Source organism: Ammodytes marinus, assembly GCF_949987685.1.
Source record: "Ammodytes marinus genome assembly, chromosome: 19".
Classification (NCBI taxonomy): Eukaryota; Metazoa; Chordata; class Actinopteri; order Uranoscopiformes; family Ammodytidae; genus Ammodytes; species Ammodytes marinus.
Genome location: NC_137223.1, coordinates 23,823,665 through 23,850,460, shown reverse-complemented (window position 1 = coordinate 23,850,460; position 26,796 = coordinate 23,823,665). Strand labels below are relative to the sequence as shown.

General features: G+C 41.1%; 2 protein-coding genes across 2 annotated transcripts in view; one reads left to right on the top strand and one right to left on the bottom strand.

Moving 5' to 3' along the window:
- On the bottom strand, nucleotides 1–24,162 carry slc30a2 (solute carrier family 30 member 2; the record flags this gene model as incomplete). The annotated part of the gene is made up of 8 exons (XM_080047646.1): nucleotides 1–146; nucleotides 978–1,112; nucleotides 1,540–1,645; nucleotides 3,455–3,683; nucleotides 13,101–13,254; nucleotides 13,652–13,798; nucleotides 15,508–15,713; nucleotides 24,083–24,162. 8 exons carry the CDS (start codon nucleotides 24,160–24,162, stop codon nucleotides 1–3), a joined length of 1,203 nt encoding a protein of 400 aa, XP_079903772.1.
- A 1,326-nt stretch (nucleotides 24,163–25,488) lies between these two features.
- The window catches only part of LOC307266053 (uridine-cytidine kinase-like 1), a 31,128-nt gene continuing 29,820 nt past the window's right edge, over nucleotides 25,489–26,796 (top strand). Inside the window, exon 1 of the mRNA XM_080047950.1 lies at nucleotides 25,489–25,573. Within this exon, the coding sequence (XP_079904076.1) occupies nucleotides 25,509–25,573 (65 nt within the window). The 5' untranslated portion in view covers nucleotides 25,489–25,508. The remainder of the gene's footprint in view (nucleotides 25,574–26,796) is intronic.

The window sequence follows — 26,796 nt, the reverse complement described above, 5'->3', positions numbered from 1 at the left end:
TCAGTCGGTGGGGTCTTGGCAGTGGGAACAGACGCTCATGTCCTCAGAGTAATTCTCTATCTGGATGGTGACGCTGTAGAAACCGAACTTGGAGTTTAGCAGATCAGTCGCCTCTTGAAGAACGGACTGAGCGTCGGCATCCTCCTCTGAAACACACAACACAGTCAGTCTGATTTATAAAAGTCAATGTCAAAATTATTTCTTTAGCACATTTAAAAACAACATCCGTTGACCAAAGTGCTGTGCAATATACAATACAAAATAACATATAAGATACATGAAAAAACACACAGAACGGAACGGGATTGTTTGGAGAAATCAACAGATTTTGACAAAGTGATTTTGGTGACCCGAATCACTGACTTTAAATTTTATTTGCATTCTGTCTTTGCACTAATTTTGTGTTTATTTAGATCTCAGGTTGCTCTCTTCACTTGTGTGTTTCTCTCATACATTTTATTCTTTTAAATTGCATAGTTGAAGGCAGCCTGAGACTCACACGAATTGCATTGCCACCAACTGCTGCTGTAAATGTTGCGCACATGACAAATATGCAATATCTTGAATGTAATTTCTACATTCTTCTCTCCTTGCCTGAGCGCACAAGCAGAACTAACTGCCGGTAGAGATTGAAACTGAAATGCAGGAGGCAAACTGTGTGAAATGAATACTCAGACAGACTGGAGAATGTGTCAAATGGAGGTGATTTTTGATGCAGTTGAAAGCTTCTAGAGACTCACTTTTATCCACTGCCTTTTGAATTTATATAGAATACAGGTTAGTCGGAGCTGAATTATTAAACGTTTTATCCATATATACTGTCAGTTTTTATAATAAGACTATATCACTACTGTTCAAACTGTCCAAACAGAGACCTCATGGTTACCAGTCGGCCCCTCTTTGCCTCCAGGGCAGGCCATTCTACCACCCCTAAACTCTAGTGAGTGTAGTTAATATATATGTGTGTGTAACGTTACCTATGGCCAGGTGAACAGAGACCAGTGACTGTCCCAGGGTCAGAGCCCAGAGGTGCAGACCGTGCATAGACTTCACAGCCTTCACCGACAGCAGAACCTCCTTCACCGAGTTAAAGTCTATTCCTTTAGGAGAGCCTGGAAAACAACGGGACACAGGTTAATACACACAACAGATCCCAGAATGTGTGCTCGAAATGCATGAAAATGATTAAAAAATAACAACTTTATTCCATTATCTTGTGTTTGTAGTCACTTAATTCTTTGAAAGGGTAGGCTACCTCCAAGTCATTTATCCAAGTTAAATAATGAACAAATACATGTCCCAAAAAAACAATGAGATCCCCAGTATTTGACCATATATCTGTGCTTCTGTGTTTCTGTTCTTCCCAAGTTAGAAACTAGTTTTGTTTTGGGGATTAAATGGAAGCTATGGACTTTTTAATCTTTGCATTTCCCTCAGGCAAAGTATCACTGTCAGTATGAACAAAATCCCACCAGAAGATCACATTTCCACCCTTGTTAGATCTTTACCTAAACATCTTAAGGGATAACTGTTTCGTACCTTCCAAGAGTATCCTAAAGACATCTTTCAGGATGGTGAGGGTGGTGCAGAGGACAAACACAGAGAACAGGAACGTACAGATGGGATCCGCTATCTTATACTCGGGCTGAAAGAGAGAAACAGACGTTATGGAGACTTGAAGGACTTTGAGTAAGTAAAGAGACCTCAATTGATATTTAAGCCAATAAAGTGCTCAAGGGGGAGTCGGGGGCATGTTCATAGATGACAGAAAATTAACCATTTAATTTTTAACTCACAGGAGAAAACAATAAATTAAAATTAAGGTTGTTTTTTTTCAAGTGTACCTACCTATTATACAGAATTGATTACGATAAAATATTGGCTATTTTTATCCTGAAAATTCAGCACACTGAAATTTCGGTCTCACCCTAACATGAATGTACAGAACATGTCTTTATCATAAACTGTATATGAAAGGTCTCAACCTAACATAATGTGTATGTCTTTATCTGACCATAGACTATATGTGTGAATGTCGCTAGTTCGCATGCTATCGATGTATGAATTTGTGTGTGAATGGTAACGTGTAAATGGGAACAGATCTCCCTTGAAAAAGAGTCTCCGGTCTCAATGGGATTTACCTGTATAAATAAAGGTTAAAAAAATAAAAATTATTTCTGACCCGAAAGAAGATGAATGTGCAGTACAACATGTGTATCTCATAGACTGTATTAACCTGACTTAAATATAAGGTTATATAAGGTTTATACCATAGTCTGTGTGAATACTCTATTCTGATTGGCTGGAGTACATTCCATGGGTGTGGATTAACTTCTGATGTATGTACACCTATGGAACTGTTTACATTCTGTCCACTGCGTCGCCGGCTCGCCGCTGATTAAACTGTGTTGATAAGGGATTTGGGATTTATAAAGCCTAAAATATCCTGCCGTGCAATAGCCTCTGAACACCACAGGATGGCGCTCGAGTCGTAACACAAGAGCTGTAGTAACGATAGTAGTACAATAAAGTGGCTAAACTTAATGTCCTCTGGTTAAACGTCAATGGTTATCTCGTTAAAAAGGTGAGTAAGACCCCTGTTTAATTTGACAAAAGGTTTGTAACTGAGTTTACATGTGTTTAGCCACCAAAGACCGGCTTCACTGTCTATCTGGACATAGGCTACTGCTGTCAGTCAGTCACTGCCTCACGTAACTTCAGGCTGTAGCCCGTAATACACATGTTCGCCAGTCACATTCTCCGTGAAATGCGTTATTTATTTTGGGGGAAATGCTTTGTTAGCTCGGTGGAACTGTTGTTAAACATGTTGGGTGATTACATTTACTGTTTGTACAGCGTGCGCAATGTTTTTTGACTTTGTATATTGCTAGCATAACAGTAGGTCTGTGGCTAACAGCTGCCGCAGTCTCCCGTTGCTCGTATTATCCCCGGTCCGACTTCCCAGTACAATTTGAACGCACCGTTAAAGCCAAATTATGTCGTTGCCAGGTCGTATCCTTGGTTGTTCCTATTGACTGGAGTACTGAACTACGTTTTCATTACATAAGAACCTTATGGGTTTGCAATGGGTATTCCAGTTATTATACGAGGTCTCGGGCGTTGCTGTGGAAACAAGTTGTTATTCGTTCGAAACAAATCTAGTTTCGTTCAAAAAAAATCTAATTTGATCGCAAAAAGGCATGAAAATATAACTGATTGGTCTAATTATTATTTTTATTAGTAGGTGACTATGGTATAAGCGGGTTAATGCCCTTCGAGGTGTCCAGGTATCAGGGATTAATGGACTTCGTGAAGGCAACTGTCCTCCGCTGCGCGTCGGACAGTTCTCGCCTCCACGGTGTCCATTAACTCCTGATACCTGGACACCTCGTCGGGCATTAACCCTTACATATCTGACCACAGACTGTATATATATAAAAAGTGTATTTCTGACCCTAAAGAAGATGATGATGGCGGCCACCATGACGCCTACGCTCTGCAGCAGGTCTCCCACCACGTGTATGAAGGCGGCGCGCACGCTGGTGTTGCTATGGCCACCCAGCAGCGCGTGGGAGTGCCCGTGTCCGTGGCCGACCACCGGACTCTGGCCGTTCTCGTCTATCTGTTGGTAACCGCTGCCGTGCGCGTGGAAGGTGGTCGAGTGGTGAAGGATGTAGGCCATTCTACGGAGAGGAGAGAAAAGAGGAACTTTAAAGGTATAGTGTGTAACTTTTATATACTTTATGAATGAGTGTTGGTTATATTGGGTCTATTCCCAGATTTGTTTCTTATTATCTAGATGAGCTTCCTCCTGTCACGTTTAGCAGCATTGATGTCTCTGCTCTACTTGGCAGGATTGAACAGCTTAACAAGGAAGTATCCAGCATGAAAATGATTCTTGTAACTCAAGCAAGTATTAGTGATGACCTGCGGGTGCTAACAGCGGCTATGGACCGGCGGGTGGCTGTGCTAGAGAGGCCTAATGGATCACCTGCACCCGATATCACCGGTGATGTTCAGGAGGAAGAGCAGCTGGGTGTGCGCGCTCTGACATCGGAGTTTGCACCGGGAGCTACGGCAATGAATATCCCTCCACTAACTCTGACCCAGTCGCCTAAATGGAGCGAGGTTGTGAGAGACAGTCGGCGTGCTAAGCCGGGGCCGAATAACGCCAATGCCTCGGGGCATTCTCAGCCAAAACCCCGTCATTTGCGTGAACCTAACCTGCGTGAACCCAAGAGACGTGAGAGGAAGCAGATGGGAATAGTTGGAACTGGCGACGGGAGTAATATTCGAGTTGTCACAACCAAGTTGGTGAGTGTGTTCGCCACACGATTTGCTCCCGATATGGAAGCTGACACCTTACGTGACTATCTGACACATAAACTGGGCAGATCGGTGTCATGTCGGAGAATTGAATCAGCACGGGACAGATTCAGCTCTTTTCATATCATGGCTGAATGCAATGAAGTAGATGAGATGTACGATCCGCAGCTGTGGCCAGCAGGAATTTACGTTCGCCGTTACTATGAAGCCCGTCAGCCCCGTGTCGCATCAGCTGGTGGAGATCACGCAGCTGAGCGTGCCACTGGAGCCCAGCGCAAAGCCAATGCAGCTGTTCTGTCTCCTGGTGGCCGAAGCCTGGAGCCCACTACATCCAACGACAATGGGCAAGTGAATCATGAGCAGTCTGTGTAGAAAATAAATCCCTATCATGAAGTTTCGAGTTGGGTCGTATAATGCGCGTGGCCTCCGTCTTGGACACAGTCCAGGGGATAGGTCACGTCGTTTTATTGTAGATGAACTTCTTGGGTTCTGTGATGTTTTGTGTGTTCAAGAGACTTTCTTAGCCAAACAGGATTTGGAAGGTCTAAATGCATTACATAATGAATTTTATGGGGTAGGAGAATCTACTACTGATCTAACTACTAAAATTGTCCGAGGTAGGATACCAGGGGGTGTAGCTATCCTCTGGAATAAGAAATATGATCCACTTATTTCAGTGGTAAGATTGGGAGTGGATTGGGCTATTGGTATAGAGTTTAATTGTCATGATACAAAGTTTATCCTCATAAACATATACACTCCTTATGAGTGTCATGTCAATGAAGCAGAATATCTTAATCGATTAGCATTTCTTGGCTCTTTTATTCAAGATAATGCCTCAACCTGTATTTTCATTGTAGGAGACATGAATGCTGACATCTCTGATATGAATTCTCTCTTTGCTAGACATCTAATTAATTTTTGCTCTGATGCTGGTTTAGTACTCTCAAGCAAGGTTTTCCTGCCTGCTGATAGTTACACTCACATCAGTGAAGCATGGCATTCTACCTCATGGTTAGATCACTGTGTTGGTACAACTGATGCTCATGACTCAGTGGATGCCATGGAGATTCATTATGAGTTTGCAAATGCTGATCATATACCATTTTCTTTGTCTGTGAATGTTGAGAAGCTACCCGCTTTGTCTACTGTGGCTAGTAGCATCAACACAGGGAGACTGGATTGGTCTAAGCTAACTGAAGAAGATGTCCAGAATTATTTAATTAATACTGATAGGTTGCTGGGAAACATTTCATTGCCTAAAGATGCCATACAATGTTGTGATATTAACTGTAAAAATTCGCAACATATTAATGACTTATGTGTTTTATATGATTTAATTGTGAAATCACTTCATGCTGCCTGTAGGCCTTTTTATAAATTCCAGTGTGGGCTTCAGAATATCAAGCCCGGATGGAATGAGCATGTGGCAGGGCTTCATGCCGAAGCTAGGAGGGCTTTTAAAGCCTGGATAGTGTCTGGCAGAGACAGACAGGGACCTTTATTTGAACAGAAGAAACGTGCAAATGCACATTTTAAATACGCACTTCGATACATCAAAAGGAATGAGAACTCGCTGAGGTCTGAGTCTCTGGCATGTAAGTTACAATATAAAAACTATAATGATTTCTGGAAAGAGATTAGAGCCATGAACAATAGTAAATTGCCCTTACCTACAGATATTGAGGGAGTCAGTGGATCAGATGCTATCTGTCAGATGTGGCGACAACATTATAATGAGTTATTTAACTGTAATGGGAGGAATAATTTTGAGGTTGGATATGTTGATAATAATGAAAATGTGGTTATTAATTCAGAAGAGATACAATCTGCAGTATTGGGTTTAGATGACAACAAAGCTTGTGGTGCTGATAAAATAACTGCTGAACATCTAAAATATGCTAGCAGGAAACTTATTACTCTGCTTGCTATATGTATGACAGGATTCTTAGGCCATGGGTCTCTGCCTGAAGCCATTTTACCAGTACTATTAGTCCCTGTTCTTAAGGACAAAGCTGGCAAAATAAACAGCATAGACAATTATAGGCCCATAGCTTTAGCCAGCATTGTTTCCAAAATCTTGGAGAAAATCCTCCTTAGCAGGTTGGAAAAGTACATTCTTACCACAGATAACCAATTCGGTTTTAAACGTAAACATGGTACGGATATGTGCATATTCGCCTTAAAGGAAATTTTAGAACGATATAATAGCTTGAATTCCACTGTCTTTATGTGTTTTATAGATGCTTCCAAGGCATTTGATCGTGTGAATCATCAGAAACTGTTCCTTAAGTTGCATCATAGAGGAGTGCCTAAAGTCATTATTAGAATCTTAGTCTACTGGTACGCTCATCAGTCTATGCAGGTGAAATGGGGGGATTCTGTGTCAGAACCTTTCTATGTTGGTAACGGTGTACGCCAAGGTGGAATCCTATCTCCTTTTCTTTTTAATGTGTATATGGACGAATTGTCACAGCATTTGAATGCATGCAATACAGGATGTGTGATTGGCAATAGCCTCATTAATCACCTTATGTATGCAGATGATTTGGTTATATTTTGCCCATATAGTGCTGGCTTACAACAACTTTTGAAGGTTTGTTCCCAATACGGTGTGGATTTTGATATTCGATATAATGCAAATAAAAGCAATATTATGATTGTCAGAGGCAAAGAAGACAGGAAATTGGTATTTCCTGATTTCTTTTTATCTGGTACTGCTCTTAAAGTATGTGATGATGTGAAGTATTTAGGCCACCATTTTGTTAATGATTTGTCAGATGATAAAGACATTAAAAGACAGTGTCGTAAGATGTATGGTCAAGCTAATATGCTTGCACGTAAATTTAACATGTGTTCTACTGCTGTAAAGGTTGCGCTATTTAGAGCATTCTGTACCCCGCTATATACTGCCCATTTGTGGCGTGCTTACAGAAAAAGCAATATGAAAAAACTAACTGTGGCGTATAATGACGGAATGCGGATACTTCTCAGAATACCGAGATGGTCTAGTGCCAGTCAAATGTTTGTAAATGTTGGTGTGCCTACCTGTCATGCTTTAATTAGGAATTTGATGTATCGTTTTATATGTAGAGTGACAGCATCACAAAACAGTATTATTCAGGCATTGGTCAAGCCTGGGCTCAGCTCTGTCAGGTTCTCATCCTCACTCTGGAGACATTGGAGGGCATCTTTGTATACTGCAAGTGTTGTATGCTGATCTCTTATTTTATTTTATTTTTTATTTTATTTCTTTTTAATCTGCATGCATTGGTGTGCTTTTTGTTGTTATTTATGTATTGAGTCTATTTTTTATACATTGTACTATGGATCTTCATGTGTCCTGAATAAAATCATATATATATATATATATATAATCAAGCAATTGCCAAACGAGTTGACACAAGGTTGATTAAGCCTATCAGCTCTACAAAACTCTCTCTCTGTATTTCTCAGTCTGGCAGCGTTTACAAACTGGTGTAACCCCTCTGTAATGTTTTGTTGGGTTCTTCAATAAACACACTGTAGGTAGCTTGAAGAGAAGTCCTTTATGTTTACGAAGCATTAGGCTACACGAGGTTACATTAACTCCCCTCTCCTATTGTTAACACCGAACTGCCGTCAACGTGCAGTGCGCCAGTCTAACTGCGCATGCTCTGCGTGACAGTCTAATAACTCATGTTGATGTCATTACATCTCCCTTTCTTAAAATAAGAATGTAAAACATTTATATAGACAACACATACTTCATTTTCAATACTGCTCTTTAACTCATATGAACTGTAATTATTAACTGCAACAGTTACCTATTTAAATCCTTTCAACTGCAGTGTAATAACATTAGAATATTCTAGGGAAAGTATAAACTCATAACTTTACAACAATACTCACGATCCCCTCTTCCATTTTTTTTTTTTTTTTTTTTTTTTTTTTTTTTTTTTTTTTTTTTTTTTTTTTTTTTTTTTAACACTGCAACCATCTCATATCCTAAAACTGTTCAATAAGTCTCTGTGGTGGCTTCACAGCCCTGGAACCTCTTCTGAAGGGCAGGTCTTGCACAGGAACTGGTGCCACAGGTGATGAGCTATCCGAGTGTCCAGGCTGTTCTGCAGCAACTGAGTGTCCAGGTTCTTCTCCATCAACTGAGTGTCCAGGTTGTTCAGCAGCGGCATCAGCTCTTTGATCTGCTGTGGCTGGTCCCATAATGTCTCGCCGGTTCCGTCTCAGCACTGCTCCATCCTCTGTTTGAATGGTCTACTACGACCTTGGATGCACTTCATTTAGAACAGTTGCTTTCTGTGACCATGTATTTGTTTTATCTTTGAGCCTCACATAATCACCAGTATGCAGTTCAGGTAGGTTCTGTGTTCCTTTATCATAGTAGAATTTCTGTTTTGCTCTTTGCTGCTCCTTGAACCTCTGCACTTTTCCCCCCTCCTTTGTTCTCAGCAGGTTTTCCTGAATGGGCAGGTTGGATCTAAGGCGACGTCCCATTAGGAGTTGTGCTGGTGAAATACCGCACTCTAGTGGCGTCGTGCGGTACACAAGCAGGCTTTGGTAAAAGTCAGCTCCACTGTCTTTTGCTTTACACAGTAACCTCTTCACAGTCTGGACCGACTTTTCGGCCAAACCATTAGACTGCGGGTAGTGAGGACTTGACGTTGTGTGTACAAAGTTCCATTCTACTGCAAAGCGTGCAAAACTGGCGCTAGAAAATTGCGGCCCATTGTCTGTGAAGACTTCGCTTGGCACGCCATGTCTGGAGAATATGGCCTTCATGGACGTTATAACAGCCTCCGCTGTTGTAGTGTGCAGTCTACAGACCTCTGGATACAGGGAATAATAGTCTGCCACCACAATGTAGTCTTTCCCTGCCGAAACAAATAGGTCAGCGCCTACCTTTTGATATGGTCTGTCAGGCACTGTGTGCGGCTTAAGTGGCTCAGCTCTATTGCTTGCGTGATATCTCAAACATGTTTTGCAGTTTGCCACTTCGTTTGCCACATCTTGGTTGATTCGAGGCCAGTACATCACTTCACGTGCTCTTTTCTTACATTTTTCAATCCCAAGATGCCCTTCGTGTATTTTCTTGAGCATTTCCTTTCGCAGACTCCTCGGGATGACTATCTTGCTTCCTTTATAGATAACGTCTCCTACCACCGACAGTTCTGCCCTGCAGTTCCAGTATTCTGTGATGTCAGGTGAACAACCCTGCTTATCATTGGGCCACCCCTCAGTGATGAATTTACACAGGCCTTTTAGTGTTTCATCTCGGGATGTCTCTGTCCTTATGAGCTCCATTTTCGCGTCTGCTACTGGCAGTGCCTTTGTGATCATGTTCACATAAACATCCACGTCATCACTCATCTTAGTGTGCGCCGGCTCCTGTGGGTCAACTGCTCTTGACAATGTGTCCGCTGTGTACATCAGCTTGCCCGGGGTATACATTACATTCAGCGAGTAGCGTTGCAGCCGGATCATCATCCTCTGTATTCTCAGTGGGCAGTCATTGAGTGGCTTTTGAAACAATGCGATCAGCGGCTTGTGGTCAGTCTCAACGCTTATGTTCTGTCCTGAAACAAACTGGTGAAATCTTTCACAGGCATATGTTATGCTGAGCAGTTCTTTCTCGATTTGTGCATATCGCGTCTCTGCGTCTGTCATTGAGCGTGATGCATATGCGATTGGTTGCCAGTCATCATATTTTTGTAAAAGAACAGCTCCGAGCCCACTCTGTGATGCATCTGATGAGATTTTTATGGGCTTCACTGGATCATAGAACCTCAGAACTGGTTCCAATGTGAGCTGTGTCTTCAGTTCTTTCCATGACTTTTCATGTTCATGACTCCATTCCCATTCTGTCTTCTTCTCAGTCAGCTGTCTCAGAGGTGCCATGCGTTCAGAGAGATTGGGTATGAATTTTCCCATGTAGTTTATCATGCCATTAAATCTCTGTATGTCCTTCTTACATTGTGGCTTTGGCATGTTTTCTATTGCAGACACTTTCCTGGGATCTGGTCTGATGCCCTCGCTGCTCAGGATGTCCCCCACAAATGTCAGTTCTTGCACCCCAAGCTGGCATTTCTCTTTATTCAGCCTTAAGTTTGCTGTTCTTGTTGCCTTGAGAACTTGTTTTAGCCTCTCATCATGTTCAGCTTTCGTACTTCCCCATACTATGATGTCATCCATGGATGTGTCCACTCCTTCCAGATGTTCATAGATCATGTGTATTGTCTTATGATACACCTCAGGTGCTGAAGCTATGCCAAATGGTAACCGAAGAAACTTATATCTACCGAATGGGCTGTTGAATGTACACAGTTTTGAACTGTCGTTGTCCAGCTTCATTTGCCAAAATCCGGATGATGCATCTAGCTTGCTGAAGTACTTTGCATTTGCAAACTGTGACATTATTTCTTCTCTTGTGGGAAGTTTGAAGTGTTCTCTTTTTATTGCTCTGTTCAAGTTTCTGGGATCCATGCACACTCTAGGCTTGCCATTTTTCTTTTCTACAATAATAAGCGAACTCACCCAGTCAGTTGGCTCATCAATCTTTTCGATCACGTTGAGGCTTTCCATCCTATCCAACTCGGTTTTCAGTGGCTTTTGAAGAGCAAATGGCACTTTTCGACATGGATTAATAACTGGTGGCACATTTTTATCCACTCTGATTGTGTGTTCTCCAGGAAGGCATCCGAGACCCTGAAACAGGTCACTGTACTCTTCCATCAGTCCATCATAGACTGTTTCTCCTTCACTTTCCACCACAAGCACTCTCTTCACCAGGTTCAGTCTCTCACAAGCAGCTAAACCTAATATGGCCTGCACGTCTCTGTGCACCACGACGAATGCGAGTGAGTGTTCTCTGTCCTTGTGTGTCACTTTCACCAAGCATTTTCCTTTCACAGGTATTGCTGCTCCTGAATATCCACGTACTTTCACTTTTGTTGCATGCACTTTAGGTCTGGGTCTGATTTTGTTGAATGTTGCCTCTGACATCACATTTGCCTGTGCTCCAGTATCTAGTTTCAATGCAATGTGTGTGTCATTTACTTTCAGTGTCATCATCCAGTCCTTTTTAACTGTGTTCTGCTCTGTCACTACATCCACATAAAACTCATCAGAGTCACTCTCATCCACTGCATGAACTTTGCTCTGTTGGTTTTTACACTGCTGTGCATAATGGTTCTTTTTGTTACAGTTGTGACATACTTTACCATATGCGGGACATCTTCTGGGTGCATGCTGCGTGCCACATCGATCACATGTCCTTCCCTGTGCGTCTCTGCGCACCGGTGTATTTACGTCGGGAGCCGTGCTCTTCTTCTTGACTGCTCTGTTTGCATCTCTTCTTACAGCATCCACGTTGCAGCTTTCACTAAACAGCTCTTTTGCTTGTGTTTTCACCGTTTCTGCTGCTCTACACATTCTTAGTGCTTTTCCTAGGTCCAAATCTTGTTCCCTTAACAGCCTCTCTCTTAGACTATTATCTGGAATCCCGCACACAAGTCTGTCCTTTATCAACGAGTCAGTCAGCTCTCCGAATTCACACGTCTTGCTTCGGTTCCTCAGGTCCGTTACATATTGATCAACAGTTTCTCCCGTTTTCTGCACACACGTGAAAAACCTGTGTCTCTCAAATGTCACGTTTCTTTTAGGGATGCAGTAATCCTCAAACTTCTCAAGTATTTTATCCAATTTCATTTTGCTCGCGTCGTCTTGGAACTGAAAGTTATTATATACCTCCAGCGCTTCTTCACCCACAACATGCAAGAAAACTGACGCCTTCATCTTAGCGCTCTTCTCGTCCGCACCGATCGCCGTCAGGTACAACATAAAGCGTTGTTTAAATCTCCTCCAATTTTCAGCCACATTACCTGTCAACTGAAGGTTGGGTGGTGGTTGTAATGCTTGCATCTTTGCGTTGGTGTGTCCTCTTTCTCTCCCGGAACGTAATTATGCTAACGATGTCCTCTCCGTGGGTTATTAGCGTAGCTCTTAGCTGCTCACCGTGCTAGCATACTCCGAAGCTTTTCCAACTTTTTTCTTTTCCAAAAAACAAAAATCCTTACTCTCCAAGTCCAGCTTCTGACACCATGTAATGTTTTGTTGGGTTCTTCAATAAACACACTGTAGGTAGCTTGAAGAGAAGTCCTTTATGTTTACGAAGCATTAGGCTACACGAGGTTACATTAACTCCCCTCTCCTATTGTTAACACCGAACTGCCGTCAACGTGCAGTGCGCCAGTCTAACTGCGCATGCTCTGCGTGACAGTCTAATAACTCATGTTGATGTCATTACACCCTCCACTCTGACACTGGCGCAGGAGCTCAAGAAAAATCCCAAGAAGAGCCCAAGAAATGTTTCATTTGTTGATTCTACTGCTAAGAAAAAACCTGGACGTACAGCAAAAGGAATACAATCCATGGCGCAATCACCAAACGTTTACCTCATTTAGTAGCGCCGACAGTGTTGTGGTAATTACAACTGAATTCACGCACTATAGCTTTAACTGTTGTGTAGTGGAATATAAATATAAAGTAGCACATTGTGGTATTAGTCAAGTAAAGCATCAAGAGCCTCTTAAAAGTAAGAAAGGCCTTTAAAGGAAAAAAATATAACAATAAAAACCCCAATAAAAAAAATTAAACAAAAAAACTAGTACGAAAGGCCGCTGTATATCAAGAAGTCTGCATCCCTAAAGGACATTTTTTATTTCAGTATTTCAACATAATGTTCTATAGTAACCTCCGCTAGGCTGAGAAGCACTCACACTATGTTGACGATGACAGCGCAGCCCGAGGTGACCAACATTACGTGGCCTTCGATCTCATAGTCGTCCCGTACGATCCTCTCGATGGCTAAATACACCAGAGCGCCCGTCACTATCCAGATGGAGATGGCTGAGATGAACGCACCAAGGATCTCTGTAGGGAGAGAAAGAAAGACAGGAATATATAACACTTTATTATTTTAATCTTTTTTTTTTTATGATATTTTTGGGCATTTTTATGCTTTATTGATAGTGCAGAGACAGAGGTGAAATGGAGCAGAGAGGGGAGTGACATGCAGAGAACGACCGTGGGCGGGAATCGAACCCGGGTCTGCTGGGCGTGTGTGTGTGTGTGTGTGTGTGTGTGTGTGTGTGTGTGTGTGTGTGTGTGTGTGTGTGTGTGTGTGTGTGTGTGTGTGTGTGTGTGTGTGTGTGTGTGTGTGTGTGTGTGTGTGTGTGTGTGTGTGTGTGTGTGTGTGTGTGTGTGTGTGTGTGTGTGTGTGTGTGTGTGTGTGTGTGTGTGTGTGTGTGTGTGTGTGTGTGGTCCTGACCTGATCTGTGCCAGCCGTAGTTCATGGTTTTGGTTGGAGGTCTGGAGGAGATCCAGAGGGAGAAGAGGCTGACCATCATGCTGCCCAGGTCAGTGAGCAGGTGGGCCGCGTCCGTCATGATGGCCAGGCTGTGGGCCAGGTAGCCACCTGTAGGGAACCAAAAAATTACGCTTTAAAAGGTGGAGTCCTTACGATTCCGCTACCTGTCTGTGCTGTGTGCGCGCTGAAAGATAATCCAGTGTTAATACACAGTTTAGGCTCTGTAAATGGGCATGTTGTTAGCTATACATGTGGATATACAGGTATCCTCCTGTAGGGAACCACAAAATAACGCTTTAAAGGTGGAGTCAGCAATTCTGGAGAAAGCTTGTTGTTAAAACATTTTTTGTCAACATCTGTGAATATCTCCTTACGATCCGCTACCTGCCTGTCTAAAGAAATTCCAGTGTTAATTACACAGCCTAAGTTCTGGCTTAAATGTAACGACATTCATTTATATGCAAAAGTTACGCACTGTAGCTTTAAGTTGCTTCCATAGTTTGGGGAATGTTACTTTTATTAGTAAGTGATCTAGTATATGTGGTTTATGAGAAGAAAACTAACTTTAAAAACTTGCTGATAAGGAGTGTGTCTCCAACTGTGTCACACCCTCCACCTTTAATTACATCTATCTCAGCCATTTAAAGGATTATAAAACCGGTCATTTAATGCTGCAACAATCTATATCGATACTTTTTGGTTTTAAAGCCGAGTAATGCCTCAGGTAGAATAGATGTAATATTCTTTTATATCATCATAAACATCGAGGCAATCTGCCAACGAGTGTAAGTGTGAGATTTTATACCTTTGGTGATAAAAAAAAAGTTTGGAACTTTCCTCTTTGTTTTAGAGATAAAACACAACAACAAAAATGTTTTCAAGACTTCAGGATTGCAGTATTTTTTTTACGATGATCTCAGTTTATCTCCCATCGGATGTAGGACTTTTGCATTTAAAGGTGGAGTCAGTGATTCTGGAGAACGCTTGTTATCAAAATCAGTAAATATCTCCTCACGATCCGCTACTTGTCTGTACTGTGTATGTACTGGGAAAAAAACTGGTGTTAATTCACAGCCTGGGCTCTGTTAATTGTTTTTTTTTTTTAAAGGGGCCCACCATAGCTAGCTACATACTGCGTTTACAGAGCCTAGGCTGTGGGTAAACACTGGATTTGTTCTTATGTATCTTGATGTGTAGCCTATCTATCGGGAAGTCCTTGCCAATACTCAGCCATATTGATTATGCCTCAGAAATAGGAAAAACAAATTCCTGACTGTCTGTATTATTTTCCTTAACCTAAATCTTGAATAAATACTGGATTTGTTGTTATGTATCAAGATGTGTATCATATTGGGATGCCTTTTGCCAATACTCAGCCCATGCTATAAGGTTCGGTAAAAAGGCAATAAAAATAATAATAATGGATTGGATTTATATAGCACTTTTCAAGGCACTCAAAGACGCTTTACAGGGTTCCAGGTTCCATTCATTCACACACAGTCATACTGGTGGTGGTAAACTACCATAGTAGCCACAGCTGCCCTGGGGCAGACTGACGGAAGCGTGGCTGCCATTCAGCGCCTACGGCCCCTCCGACCACCACCTCAAACATACAGCAGTCATACACATTCACACCAGGCAAGGTGGGTGAAGTGTCTTGCCCAGGGACACAACAACCATGACACAGGTGGCAGAGCGGGGATCGAACCGCCAACCCTTGGATCATTGGCCAACACGCTTAACCACCTGAGCCACGGTAATGTATTTAATGTTCTCTTTTCCTTATACTTATGAATTCCTTATGAATAAACTTGTACCGATGATTTCTCCGATCATGAAGACGAGGCAGACGGCCGAGGCGATGTAGAGTTTCTTCTTGGCGAGTTGTTTGTCGGCGCTGTCGTCACAGGCCAGCGCCTTGTTGCCATGGCAGTGGGCTCCGGCCGGCCGCTTCAGCTCGATGGCCCCGCCCACGCCACCGTTCTTTACTGGGAAGTCTGGGTCTTTGGAGTCTGGGAAGGTGCTGCAAATACACACAAGGTATAAGTTAAAAAAATGATATTTATAATAGGGGTGGTGGAAAAAAATCGCGATTCCTTTCTTCTGCGATTTTTTTTTTAAAGGTTACTTTTTGGCATTTTCAAGCTTTAATAGATAGTACAGAGTTGAAATGGGGAGACAGAGAGAGAGAGAGAGAGAGAGAGAGAGAGAGAGAGGGGGGGGGGGGGGATGATATGCAGTAAAGGTCCACGGTTCAGATTTGAACCCGAGACCACTGCAACGAAGGCCGGAGCCAATATGGTACACGCTCTATCCACTACGCCACCGGAGCACCCAAATCTACTCCATATTAAGCATTGTGTGATTGATTCAGTTGATGTAAATGATACTGTGGAGCTGGGTGTTGTTTGTAAGCGCTGTAATAAGATCTCCTCCTGATTAAGTGAATTGCAATCAATGTTTACTAAAGTGGAAAAATGGTGAGACGGGTCGATTCGATTACTGCTGACAGTGAGGTGTGCGTGTGTGTGTGTGTGTGTGTGTGCGTGCGTGCGTGCGTGTGTGTGTGTGTGTGTGTGTGTGAAGCAGGTCCTTACTGTACATTAAAATATAGTCAATGAAATGCTGCTGAAAGGCTGCTCTGTGCTAAAATGATTAGCCAAAATCCGACACTTGAAAGCCATTCATTCAAAATCGGCTTGACTAAGATTATTAAATCTACAGTAATGTTAACTGTTACTGTGACAAATGCTAACATTGAAGGGTGTCTATGTCATTTCCAAATATGACCTCCTAAGGTATAAAACCCAAGTTGATTCTCATAAAGATAGATGAACACACACACACACACAGGCACACATGCAGAAGCACACACACACACACACCAGCCAAACCAGCCCGGTGGTTGTATAGATGATATATGCACACACACACACACACACACACACACACACACACACACAAACACACACAGAGGCATATACACACACACACACCTACACACACACACCCAGGTTGCTGTTCTTGCTTTGTGCAGTGATGGGGAGCCGCGATGATGTGGCTAATGAGGTGGAAAAAAACCTAATTTGGGCTCGCAGGACACATAGGAGATTGCTAGTATTTCATGATTAGGCTTTATCAAACACACACACACACACACGCACACACACACACACACACACACCGTAGAGGAGGTGTCCAAGCTGAAAAGAAGCAGCCAAGCGGAAAACAGATTCTGTTCAATTACACCACTGGGACGTAAGAGAAAACACTTTCCCAAAAACACACACACACACACACATACACACACACACACACATACAAACACACACACACACACACACACACAGAAAGCCTACATACATATAACATGTATACCCAAACTCGGGTGCTCTGAAGCCTTAAGGCAACGTTATATTAACGGGTATTTTTCTTTATTTGACAAAAATTCCTCAACCAAATAAAAACAATACAAATAAACATCAACGAGCACACAGTGAAAAAGACACAGAATCAAGGTAGAAGAATTGACTGTTAGTTAAAGTAAGCGATTGAATAGCAATGATTGTTTCCAAATATAAGCATTAGTGTCTGTTTCACAAATGTATTTAAAAGTCTCCATTCCGTCTTCTCTGTTTGAGCTGTAGTAACATGACTGTATTTTACTCCTAAATGCTTGTTAGTTTAGATTTAAAAGCACTACCTGGGTGTTTTTACAGCTCCTAGATGGGTTTTTTTGGCAGGAAAAGTGAGTTAAGTTTAAGGTCGGATAATCAGGTAGCGCTGTGGGACACTACACGCTTTACTAATTTAGTATGTTTCACTTACTCCCCTCTGTAAACTCATTAACCCTGACTTACAGGTTTTTTTTTCTCCGTTCACATTTTTTACTCACTTTGGGCTAATTTTTTTTTAACTATCTGCAAGTCTTACATCTCTGAGCAACAGCACAACCATGGCTACTAGCAGGAATAGCTCAATCGATCAATATGTACTGTATGTAGAAATCCACTTTGGCCTTCCCCAGTCTCGGATTGGGTGAATTCTTGCCATGTAGCTATGAGTCACAGCAAAGCCAAACATGGCTGTCCACTATCGATAAGAGCGCAGAATTTAATGTTTTTTTTTTACATCATCTTGATCATGCAAAACATTTGCGGCAAAAATACTGGATGTAAAATAGGACACGAGGAATGGAGATTTTGATGAAGTAATAGCTTGTTGGCTTAACTTTGGAGCTTGATTAGTAAATGATACCGATGATTTTCTACGAGACATTCATGGACAGTCGGAAATTTGTGAATCCGACGAACATGAAGGTGTTTTTCAGCATATTTAACATTATAAGAAATAAAATTGAAAGAAAACTACAGTATAGAGATGCTCGCTTGGAGAGATCTGATTGTACACCCTCTATGTTTGGTGCCAGTCAGCGTATGGATTAACACTTGAATAAACATCTTTAACGACCGATCCTAAGGCAGTAAAGAGCCTCACCGGTATTGCTTCATGGCTCATATTTAATCTCAAGTGAAATCAATGGTTTGAAAATTTCTGCAGCAGTCATCATGCCTAGAGGAAAGAGGGGCCGACGAGTAACCATGAGCTCTCTGGTTCCTCCTCCCAGTAACCATGAGGTCTCTGGTTCCTCCTCCAACCATGAGGTCTCTGGTTCCTCCCAGTAACCATGAGGTCTCTGGTTCCTCCTCCCAGTAACCATGAGGTCTCTGGTTAGATCCCCGGCACCAGACAGGAGGGTGTTAGTAGCAAAACTAGTGTTGACTGCTATTACATCTACGGTGCCCACCATCTCTACCATTGTGTCCTTGAGCAAGACACTTAACCCCAAACTGCTCCAGGGGTTCAGCGCTAACCCTAACCCCCTCTGGAGTGTGGTGTGATAGGGGATATTCGAAAAAAAGTTTCAAATTCCAATGTAGCCTTGTTTAATTCACAAATAAAGCAACTTAATTAACTTAACTTAGTGTTTGCTTCTGCATTGAAATATCAGTTTGTTAAATGACAACACAGAGCACGTTGTCTCTCTAAAGCATTTGAGTTCATTGCTTTTAGTCAATATCACCACAGGGCAGGTGAACAGGATGGCCTAGAGGTAAGGGTGCCGACCAGTAACCATGAGGTCTCTGGTTCGATCCCCGGCACCAGACAGGAGGGTGTTATCTGTAACATTAGAGCGGCTGGTATTTCATATACAGTGCCTACCATGTCTACCATGTGCCCTTGAGCAAGACCCCAAAACTGCTCCCCTATATGCATGTGTGTGTTTAGAAATGTAGGAGGGGTGAGCTAAAATGTAATTTGGATTCCCATGTGTGTGACTCACCTTGCATGTGTGTGTAATTGAAAAAATAAAGACTTAGCTTAACATTGTTTTGCATCAGCAGTGAATAGACCGTAAGGCATCTTCACTGATCCATGTCATGATATATAGTATGAAGAGAATCTCAGAAGAGCTTAACACTGAAAGAAAATAAATATAACCATTGACCGTTTAATTACAGCTGCAGTCTGCTGAATCACAGCACAGTGCAATAGTTTTCTCTGTAGCTGAGATAACGGAGCCCGCAGCGAGGAACCATTGATTCGAATGCAATGCTTAGTGTTTTCTAGGGAGGAAAGGGGGGGTGGGGGTGGGGTGCAGTTGCTTTTATAGAAAAAAGGGTCCCTGCGTTCCAATTCACATACATTTTCTTTTAACTACACTACATACTAAAGTACAGAAGAGTTTTAGGGCCACAGGAGAGAAAAAAAATCAGATAAGGAAGATGTTTTTTTTCATTATGTCGAGAAATGTCAACAATAAAGACTATACTGCAAAATACTATTGGAGTTAGTGGGGCATTTATGTATTTTCAGCATACTACAATTGATGTGCATGTATTGGGACATCCTAAATATTTTTCTTGCATACTAAATAGTAGGGAAGTATGGGTATTGGAACGCAGGGCAAGTGTTTATGTGGCCTGTTTATTGGACTGAATAACAATTTTTTTTCTCTAATTTCATTGTTTATTTTGTTTTAACTTAGCTTTTTCATGTAAGTATTCAAAATATGCTGATTCAGGAGTCCTTTTAAAGGTGGAGTCAGTGATTCTGGAGAACGCTTATTGTCAAAATCACTTTTTGTCAAAATCAGTGAATATCTCCTCACTGTCCATTCTCAGTGTGTGCTGAAAATAAAGAATTTAGTGCTAATAGTTTATACACAGCCTAGGCTTTGTAACCGGCATTTTGCTAGCTACATTAGGCCCCCTTTCTTTTTTGTTTACATGCCAGTTTACAGAGCCTAGGTCTGTTCTGAACAATGCCAATACATACTACACACTGGACCTTTAAAGGTCACATATTATGCTAAATGCACTTTTTAAATGTGTTCTAACATATCCATGGGTCCACGGTGTGCCTAGAGACTGCCAAAATATTTTAAAAAATAACACTCTCCTTTTCTCAATCTCCCCCTTTCTGAAACCACCACCCCTCCCCCTCCCAATATACTCCAGTCAGAATTCTCCCCTCTTCTGACCTCACAAACTGGAAAGCCAGAAGCTTCCACTGTGCAGCCCACACCCCTATTTCTTATTGGTCCACGGCCCTGACAGACAGAGGGCGAGGCGTATCTGGCTTCGTTTCCGGACAGGGGGCGGGGGGAGCTCAAAGATTGTATATTTACGAGGGGAGCTGCAGCTCTTTTTAAAAAAATAGGCCATTGTGAGATTAGCTGAACATCAGCATAGTACAATAAATTATCTGAAAGTTTTTTTCAGCAAACAATTAAAGAAAAACATATTAGGGACCACTAAGACCATATAATATGGTGTATAATAGAACCGAAAAGTGTATAATATGGGAGCTTTAACTAAATCTATTTTTTTAAATGATCTAAGTTAGTTTTATCTTTGTTAATCAGGGCACAAGTTATGAGCCTTTTTGAGACCAGACTTGTGACCAAAGTCTGTGAAAAGTCTGACTGGCTTCGATGGTTTTTATCGGGGGGGATTTCTTGGAAGCTGCAGTGAGAAAGACTCCCATTAACGCTCAGCCAATTATGCTGCCTTCACACGCTGCCAGAAATATCACAATTACCGCTAAATAAACGATCCAACAAATAGACTCTGGTGGTAAATACAGCTAGGAGGCTTCAGAAAGACCCAGGAATGACAAGGATTTGTTCATTTTTTATGTAATACCATGGTATGATTGTTGATTTTTTTTTTTTACAGTATGGGCATGTTACTCACTCTGTTTTGTCATTGTGTTTTCATGTAACAATGGTTAACAATGTAAAACAATCCAAACTTGTTGTTAAATATTTTTTTTATTAGTTAAGTTATCATTTAAACCCCTGAAGGATTTGTTTCATATCTTTTTAATTGCCTGATGTATAATACATTGTATTCTTAAAAATATACGCTGAAATGCATTTTTCTTTAAGACCCACACATAATATTTGTGGATTTATAAAATGAAAAAGGCTTTATCCAAAATCCTGTAAACACTTTGGAAGTAAATATTTAGTATAAATTGAAATAATGATTTTTACTCTGGCTTTAACCAATATCAAGATGGTTGGTTTTTAAGAGATGCAATTAGTTGGATGTTACCAAATGTGCGTAGTTATTCAAACATTTATGAAAATTGTATTGCAAAAAATATTTTATTTATGTAAGTAATTTCATGGTGATATCTATAAGTTAAAAAGGGACCATATTCACCTGCACTGTCTCGACTCATGCTTATAGGCTAGCAGATCAATAAAACATTATAGGATGTATTAACCTTTTAATTAAGCCAGTAAATAGCCTACTACACTGTCTTCATTCGTATACCACATCGTCTCATTTGAATGCTGGTTCTGCAAAAAAAAAAAATATTATAAATGGTCTTTTTTATTTTATTTTTTAATATATTTTTGGAGCCTAACTAACCTCCGTGTGAACACAGAGGTCCCTCCCTTATGAACCACTTTGTGACAGCTGGGGAGATGGTGATGATGATGACACGGTAAACAAACAAACACGCACACGAACGAACGAGCGCAGCAAATGGTGCATGAAATCTCAAATGCGGTGCCACGTGGAAACACCCTCCTCTCCTTCACACACACACACACACACACACACACACACACACACAAACACAAACACACTTGGGAGTAAAATCACACACACACACACCTCTCTTTAAACCCTAATTTCTTCATTTCTAGAACAGAATGTTTTATCCCCAGCGTTATGTTATTTTTTTTATTTTTTTTCTCGGAGGCCGAAACGTCTGCAACAACCACCAGACCATCCTCCTGACCGTTTAGTAACCGCGTGCAGGATTTCTTGCTTATACATCGTATATAGACAGTGGAGCAGATAAGTGCTACAATCTTTCAATTTGTGATACAAGCGTCAAAATTGGCATGAGCAGTCTCCATGGGTCACTTGACAAGAAAATTGTGCGAGACAAAAAATGAATAAAAAATAGCCGATATATATATAGGTCTATATATGAAGAAAAAAAATCCCAATACATTTCTATGAGATATTTTCAAATTCACAATTTCAAATGTCTCGGACAATGTTCTTGTCAAGTGACCATGGAGACTGCGCATGACAAAGTTCACGCTAGTATCATCAACTGAAAGATTCTGACGAAAATAAGCACTTAGCAGCGAATAATATCACTGTCACTCTACGTCTATTTAACATGGTGTATCGGCCTCTGTGGGTGAGAAACAGCTGATATGGAATCAGTTCACTCCCCAACGCCCCTCCGGTCTGTAGCCTATTATCAGTTATTGATTAGATGGAGAAGAACTCAACTGACGCAGCGCGAGGCCTTAATACGATCCAGATGTTGATAAAATAATTCCCCTCGATTAGATATCTTTTTTTCTGCATTTTTAAGGCCTTTGTGCTCGTATTTATATTTTAAAAGCAGTGTGGAATTGTGCTTACAAATATTAATTTTGATTTTGACTTTTTTTTTTGCTACAAAATACTCCCCAATATCTTCTATTTGATTTCTCAAAATTTGGTCTCATTTTAAATTCTAACTTAATATCCTGTTCCCTTTAATATACGATGTTTTTTAATGAATAATAAAGCCTCACACGTTTAGCCCTAGCTATGAAAAACCTTTAAGATATGTATCTATAAGATTAATGAGCTGGTTTCAAGAACGTGACAGGTGCCGTGCTAAAAGGCTCCTTATCTCCAAAAAACATGACGTTTGAATAATTATTTATGAATTATTTTAAGGTAGAAAATGCTTAGTTTTATTCTTTCTGAATGACTTTGCGAAATATTTTCTCATAGGCTAAACCACATTAAAGATCTTGCCTCACACCTGCAGTTACAATAGGCCATGAACACCATAACCCTTATCTGTCTGTCTACACTGTATTAATTACTTAATAAATCCTGGTGATTTGCGTCCCTTTCTTCGCGGACTGCTTCGTATAGCTGCTCTCTGTCCTCCCTAATGACAGATGATGAGTTTTAGCGTCGCTCAGTGGACCGGCGGCTCGCGGCCATTTGTCAACCGGCTGTCCACGAGCAAGCCAAGCGTGGAAATGAATTTGTTCATTCACATAAAACACTAACAGCCCGCAAGAAGAAAGTAGACCTGTATCCTGCTTAACATGCAGCATGGTAACACCGCTCCTATAGCCTACGTTACACACAAGCTTCACTACACTATATTATAAAGCCTATATAAACATAACTATATTTACATCAACAACATGGGATTTTTCCCTTAGAGAAAAATCACGTGAAATTGCAAAATATTCACTTTTTTCCTCTTAAAATTCCCCGAAACAGACGTTGGACACTTTCTTTAAACTCGACATTGCTAAACAATTATTGTTTTATTTTTAATAGGCTATATATAGCCATACACATGTCTCATGTATAGCCTACTGTAGCCTATAGCCTATACTGTGCATGCATGTCAAATGTAACACGTGCTTGTAACTTTGGCTATCGCAGGATATTGCTGGATATGCATCAAGCAAGGTAGTAGTACCACCTTGCTGCGGTGTCAGTAGGCCTATACACCGCAGCAGGGTGGTATTGTTACTGCAGAGATAATAATGTTAATATTGCAAAATAATAACTTTTGTTCTCAAATAATCTCTTCTTATTGGAATATTTATTTAAAATTGACACCACTAAATATTTAGGCAATTTCTTTTCTTTTCATACATAGCCAATAGCCACACACATGTTTCATTATAGCCTATACATGCATGTTAAATGTAACGAGTGCATTTAACTTATAGCAGGATATTGCCACATGCAATATCATTATCCACGCTGCTGCAGGGACATAATATAACCACAGATAGTAAAACGAATACAACACGACACACGTTCTCACCTTTGTTTGAGTGAATACATTTTCGCATTCTTCTCGTGTATCAGCTGAGATTTCTCCGAATTTGCCGCGTTAGTATCCATTTATTCAGCCTGTCAGTCCGTCAATGTCCCGTATGAAGCAATAGAAAAAATGAAAAAATAAATGGGAAATTCCTTATATTGGAGGATTTTTAAGTAGTTGTTCCCTCTTGAAAAACCTGGTCCGGTGTCCCTCTGATCTTCAGTGGTAGCGTGGTAAAGTCAGCGCAGACCTTCACTTCAGAACAAACGAGTACATTCCTTCATTGCAGGTGTGCAGTAAAAATGGTATAGGCTTAAAGCACGTGCGTTTTTTCCCCGTCTTTCTTCTTATCTGAGGTTTTAATTAGGATGAATAGGCTATACTGAGTGATGGAGTTATAGTGGAATAGCCTCGAACAGGCAGCCGCAGTAGTATATTTAGAAGGCAACGCGGCGCGCACTCAACACTGCAGCTGCTGTTCTAGTGGACACCGGGACAGAATAGGGGCACCTAGGATATACCTACAGTGAAGCGTGACTGATTGGACGTATAACTCCAGATGGGACACACACACACACACACACACACACACACACACACACACACACACACACACACACACACACACACACACACACACACACACACACAAACACACACACACACACACACCAAGCGAAACTCAGTTCATTCAGAAACACTTCAGCTTTTGGAGATATTTTTATTTTAACATAAAAACGTTTTTTTCAAATTATCCATCTGTATAATATAGGCCTAATAGAAGAATAGAATATGTTTATTGCCATTTGCACTTATACAATCTGACTTGTAGCCTATGAGTTTGATTTCACATCAACCTTTACAAAACCTTATTGCTCCTGCTATATTCAGCATTCATTCAATGCTATCAGATCAACATCGTTTTAAAATAGGCTATCAATCAAAATATGAATGAAAAAATTTCAGTGAACATTTCTCTCCATCTCAAAATAGTTTTTTGGACTAAAATCATGAAGTGAATTGAGGCTATTTCAGTGTTATTGTCCATGTGCATGTCCGCAAGTGTATAGGTTAATCAATACGCCTAAACAGATCTATTATGACCATTTTAAGATATTCAAGAAATATTGCAGCCAACAGCAAATAGGCTAAACATAGGCTAAATCAAATATAAATGTAATTGCTACGTGCAATTACATTTATATGCAATGCATGCAATTATAGTGCGTTTCTTCAAATTTCGCTTTTAAGCCACTTTGGGCTATTTAAAAACGGTGTATTCAGTCTGTAAAATGAACCAATGAAATGACAAGTTTTCAGTGAACATTTTCCCGATTACAATAAACGCAGCATCCAGTTTACGTTATGTGACGTCACGACGCAGCCATTGTTTGGTTTCCGCGCGACCGGGCCACGCCGACCTGACATGGCAACAACAAGCATCACAGCAGCAGACGAGCCGCGGACAGATGAAGGAATGGCAGCCGACAGGTGCGAAAACTAACCAATAAAATAAAAAGCGAATAAAGCCATGTCTGTGATTTCATTTAGAACAATTTAGGAGTCAAACTGGCTAATTTTTAGGCTAGCTAACGCAGCTTAGCGTGCTAGCATTGTTGGCAGACAGACAAAAGACACGTGGGATTTTCAAATATCACTAAAACAACAAGACAAAGGTTGTGTTCGAGGCATTAAATACATATCAGGGGGTTTGTTTGTTGTATATCTTGCTACAGTTAGCCTATTCTAACTCTATATACCTTCCTGTGGCTCGTATTCTTTTGCCCCGCTAGAATATCAGTCGAATCAGTTTGCAATAACTTAATTGAGATACAATTATACCTCATCAACAGTTTAAAATATTTCCTCCTGCTTTTAAGTGTGTGGTTTGTCAGTGTGTGTGTGTTATAATTAACACTTGCTCGAGACGCTATACCCATAGTGCTGCTGTTATATGGTGATGAAATGCAACTGGCGTCAGATGAACCTACGTGTCACTTTGTAGAATAAATATTGAATACAAGCAACCGGTTTATGGACGTTTTCAAGGCAAGCCAAGTTTATTTCTATAGCACAATTCAGACACGAGGCCATTCAAAGTGCTTTACAGGGGCATGAAATACATCAAGTATAGAATAGACATTAGGATAGCGAATGTAAAATAGGAATTATTGTCAGGATTTTTCTGCTTTCTGAAATGTAGTGAGATCCCAAATGTGCAGGGAACAAAAAAAGCAACCAATGTAGGAACCCTGTGTATAACTATATCATAGATGCCAAGCAGATGGAAGGTATTTTAAGATAATATGGTAAGTATCCCCGCCCTGCCATCTGTGTCATGGTTGTTGTGTCCTTGCGCAAGACATTTCACCCACCTTGCCTCGTACCTTGCTACCTTGTGTATGAATGTGTGTGTAAATGGGAACAGGTCTCCCTTGCAAAAGAGTCTCCGGTCTCAATGGGATTTACCTGTATAAATAATAGTTCAAAAAGATAAGTCTGTTAAGTCCTTTTAATGTGCAGTTCCATTCTAGCTTAAAAACAAATAATATCCGAGCCAAGTGATGACAGCCTTACTCATGTGAACGTTGGCCCCACTCTGCCGTGCTGTACCCAGGCATCGGTGTTGATTTCCTGGGGAGGGTTTCGGCCAGTCCCCCCTCCCTCCCCCTCAACCACACCGACAGTAACCTCACTGTGGAGAGGTCACAGAG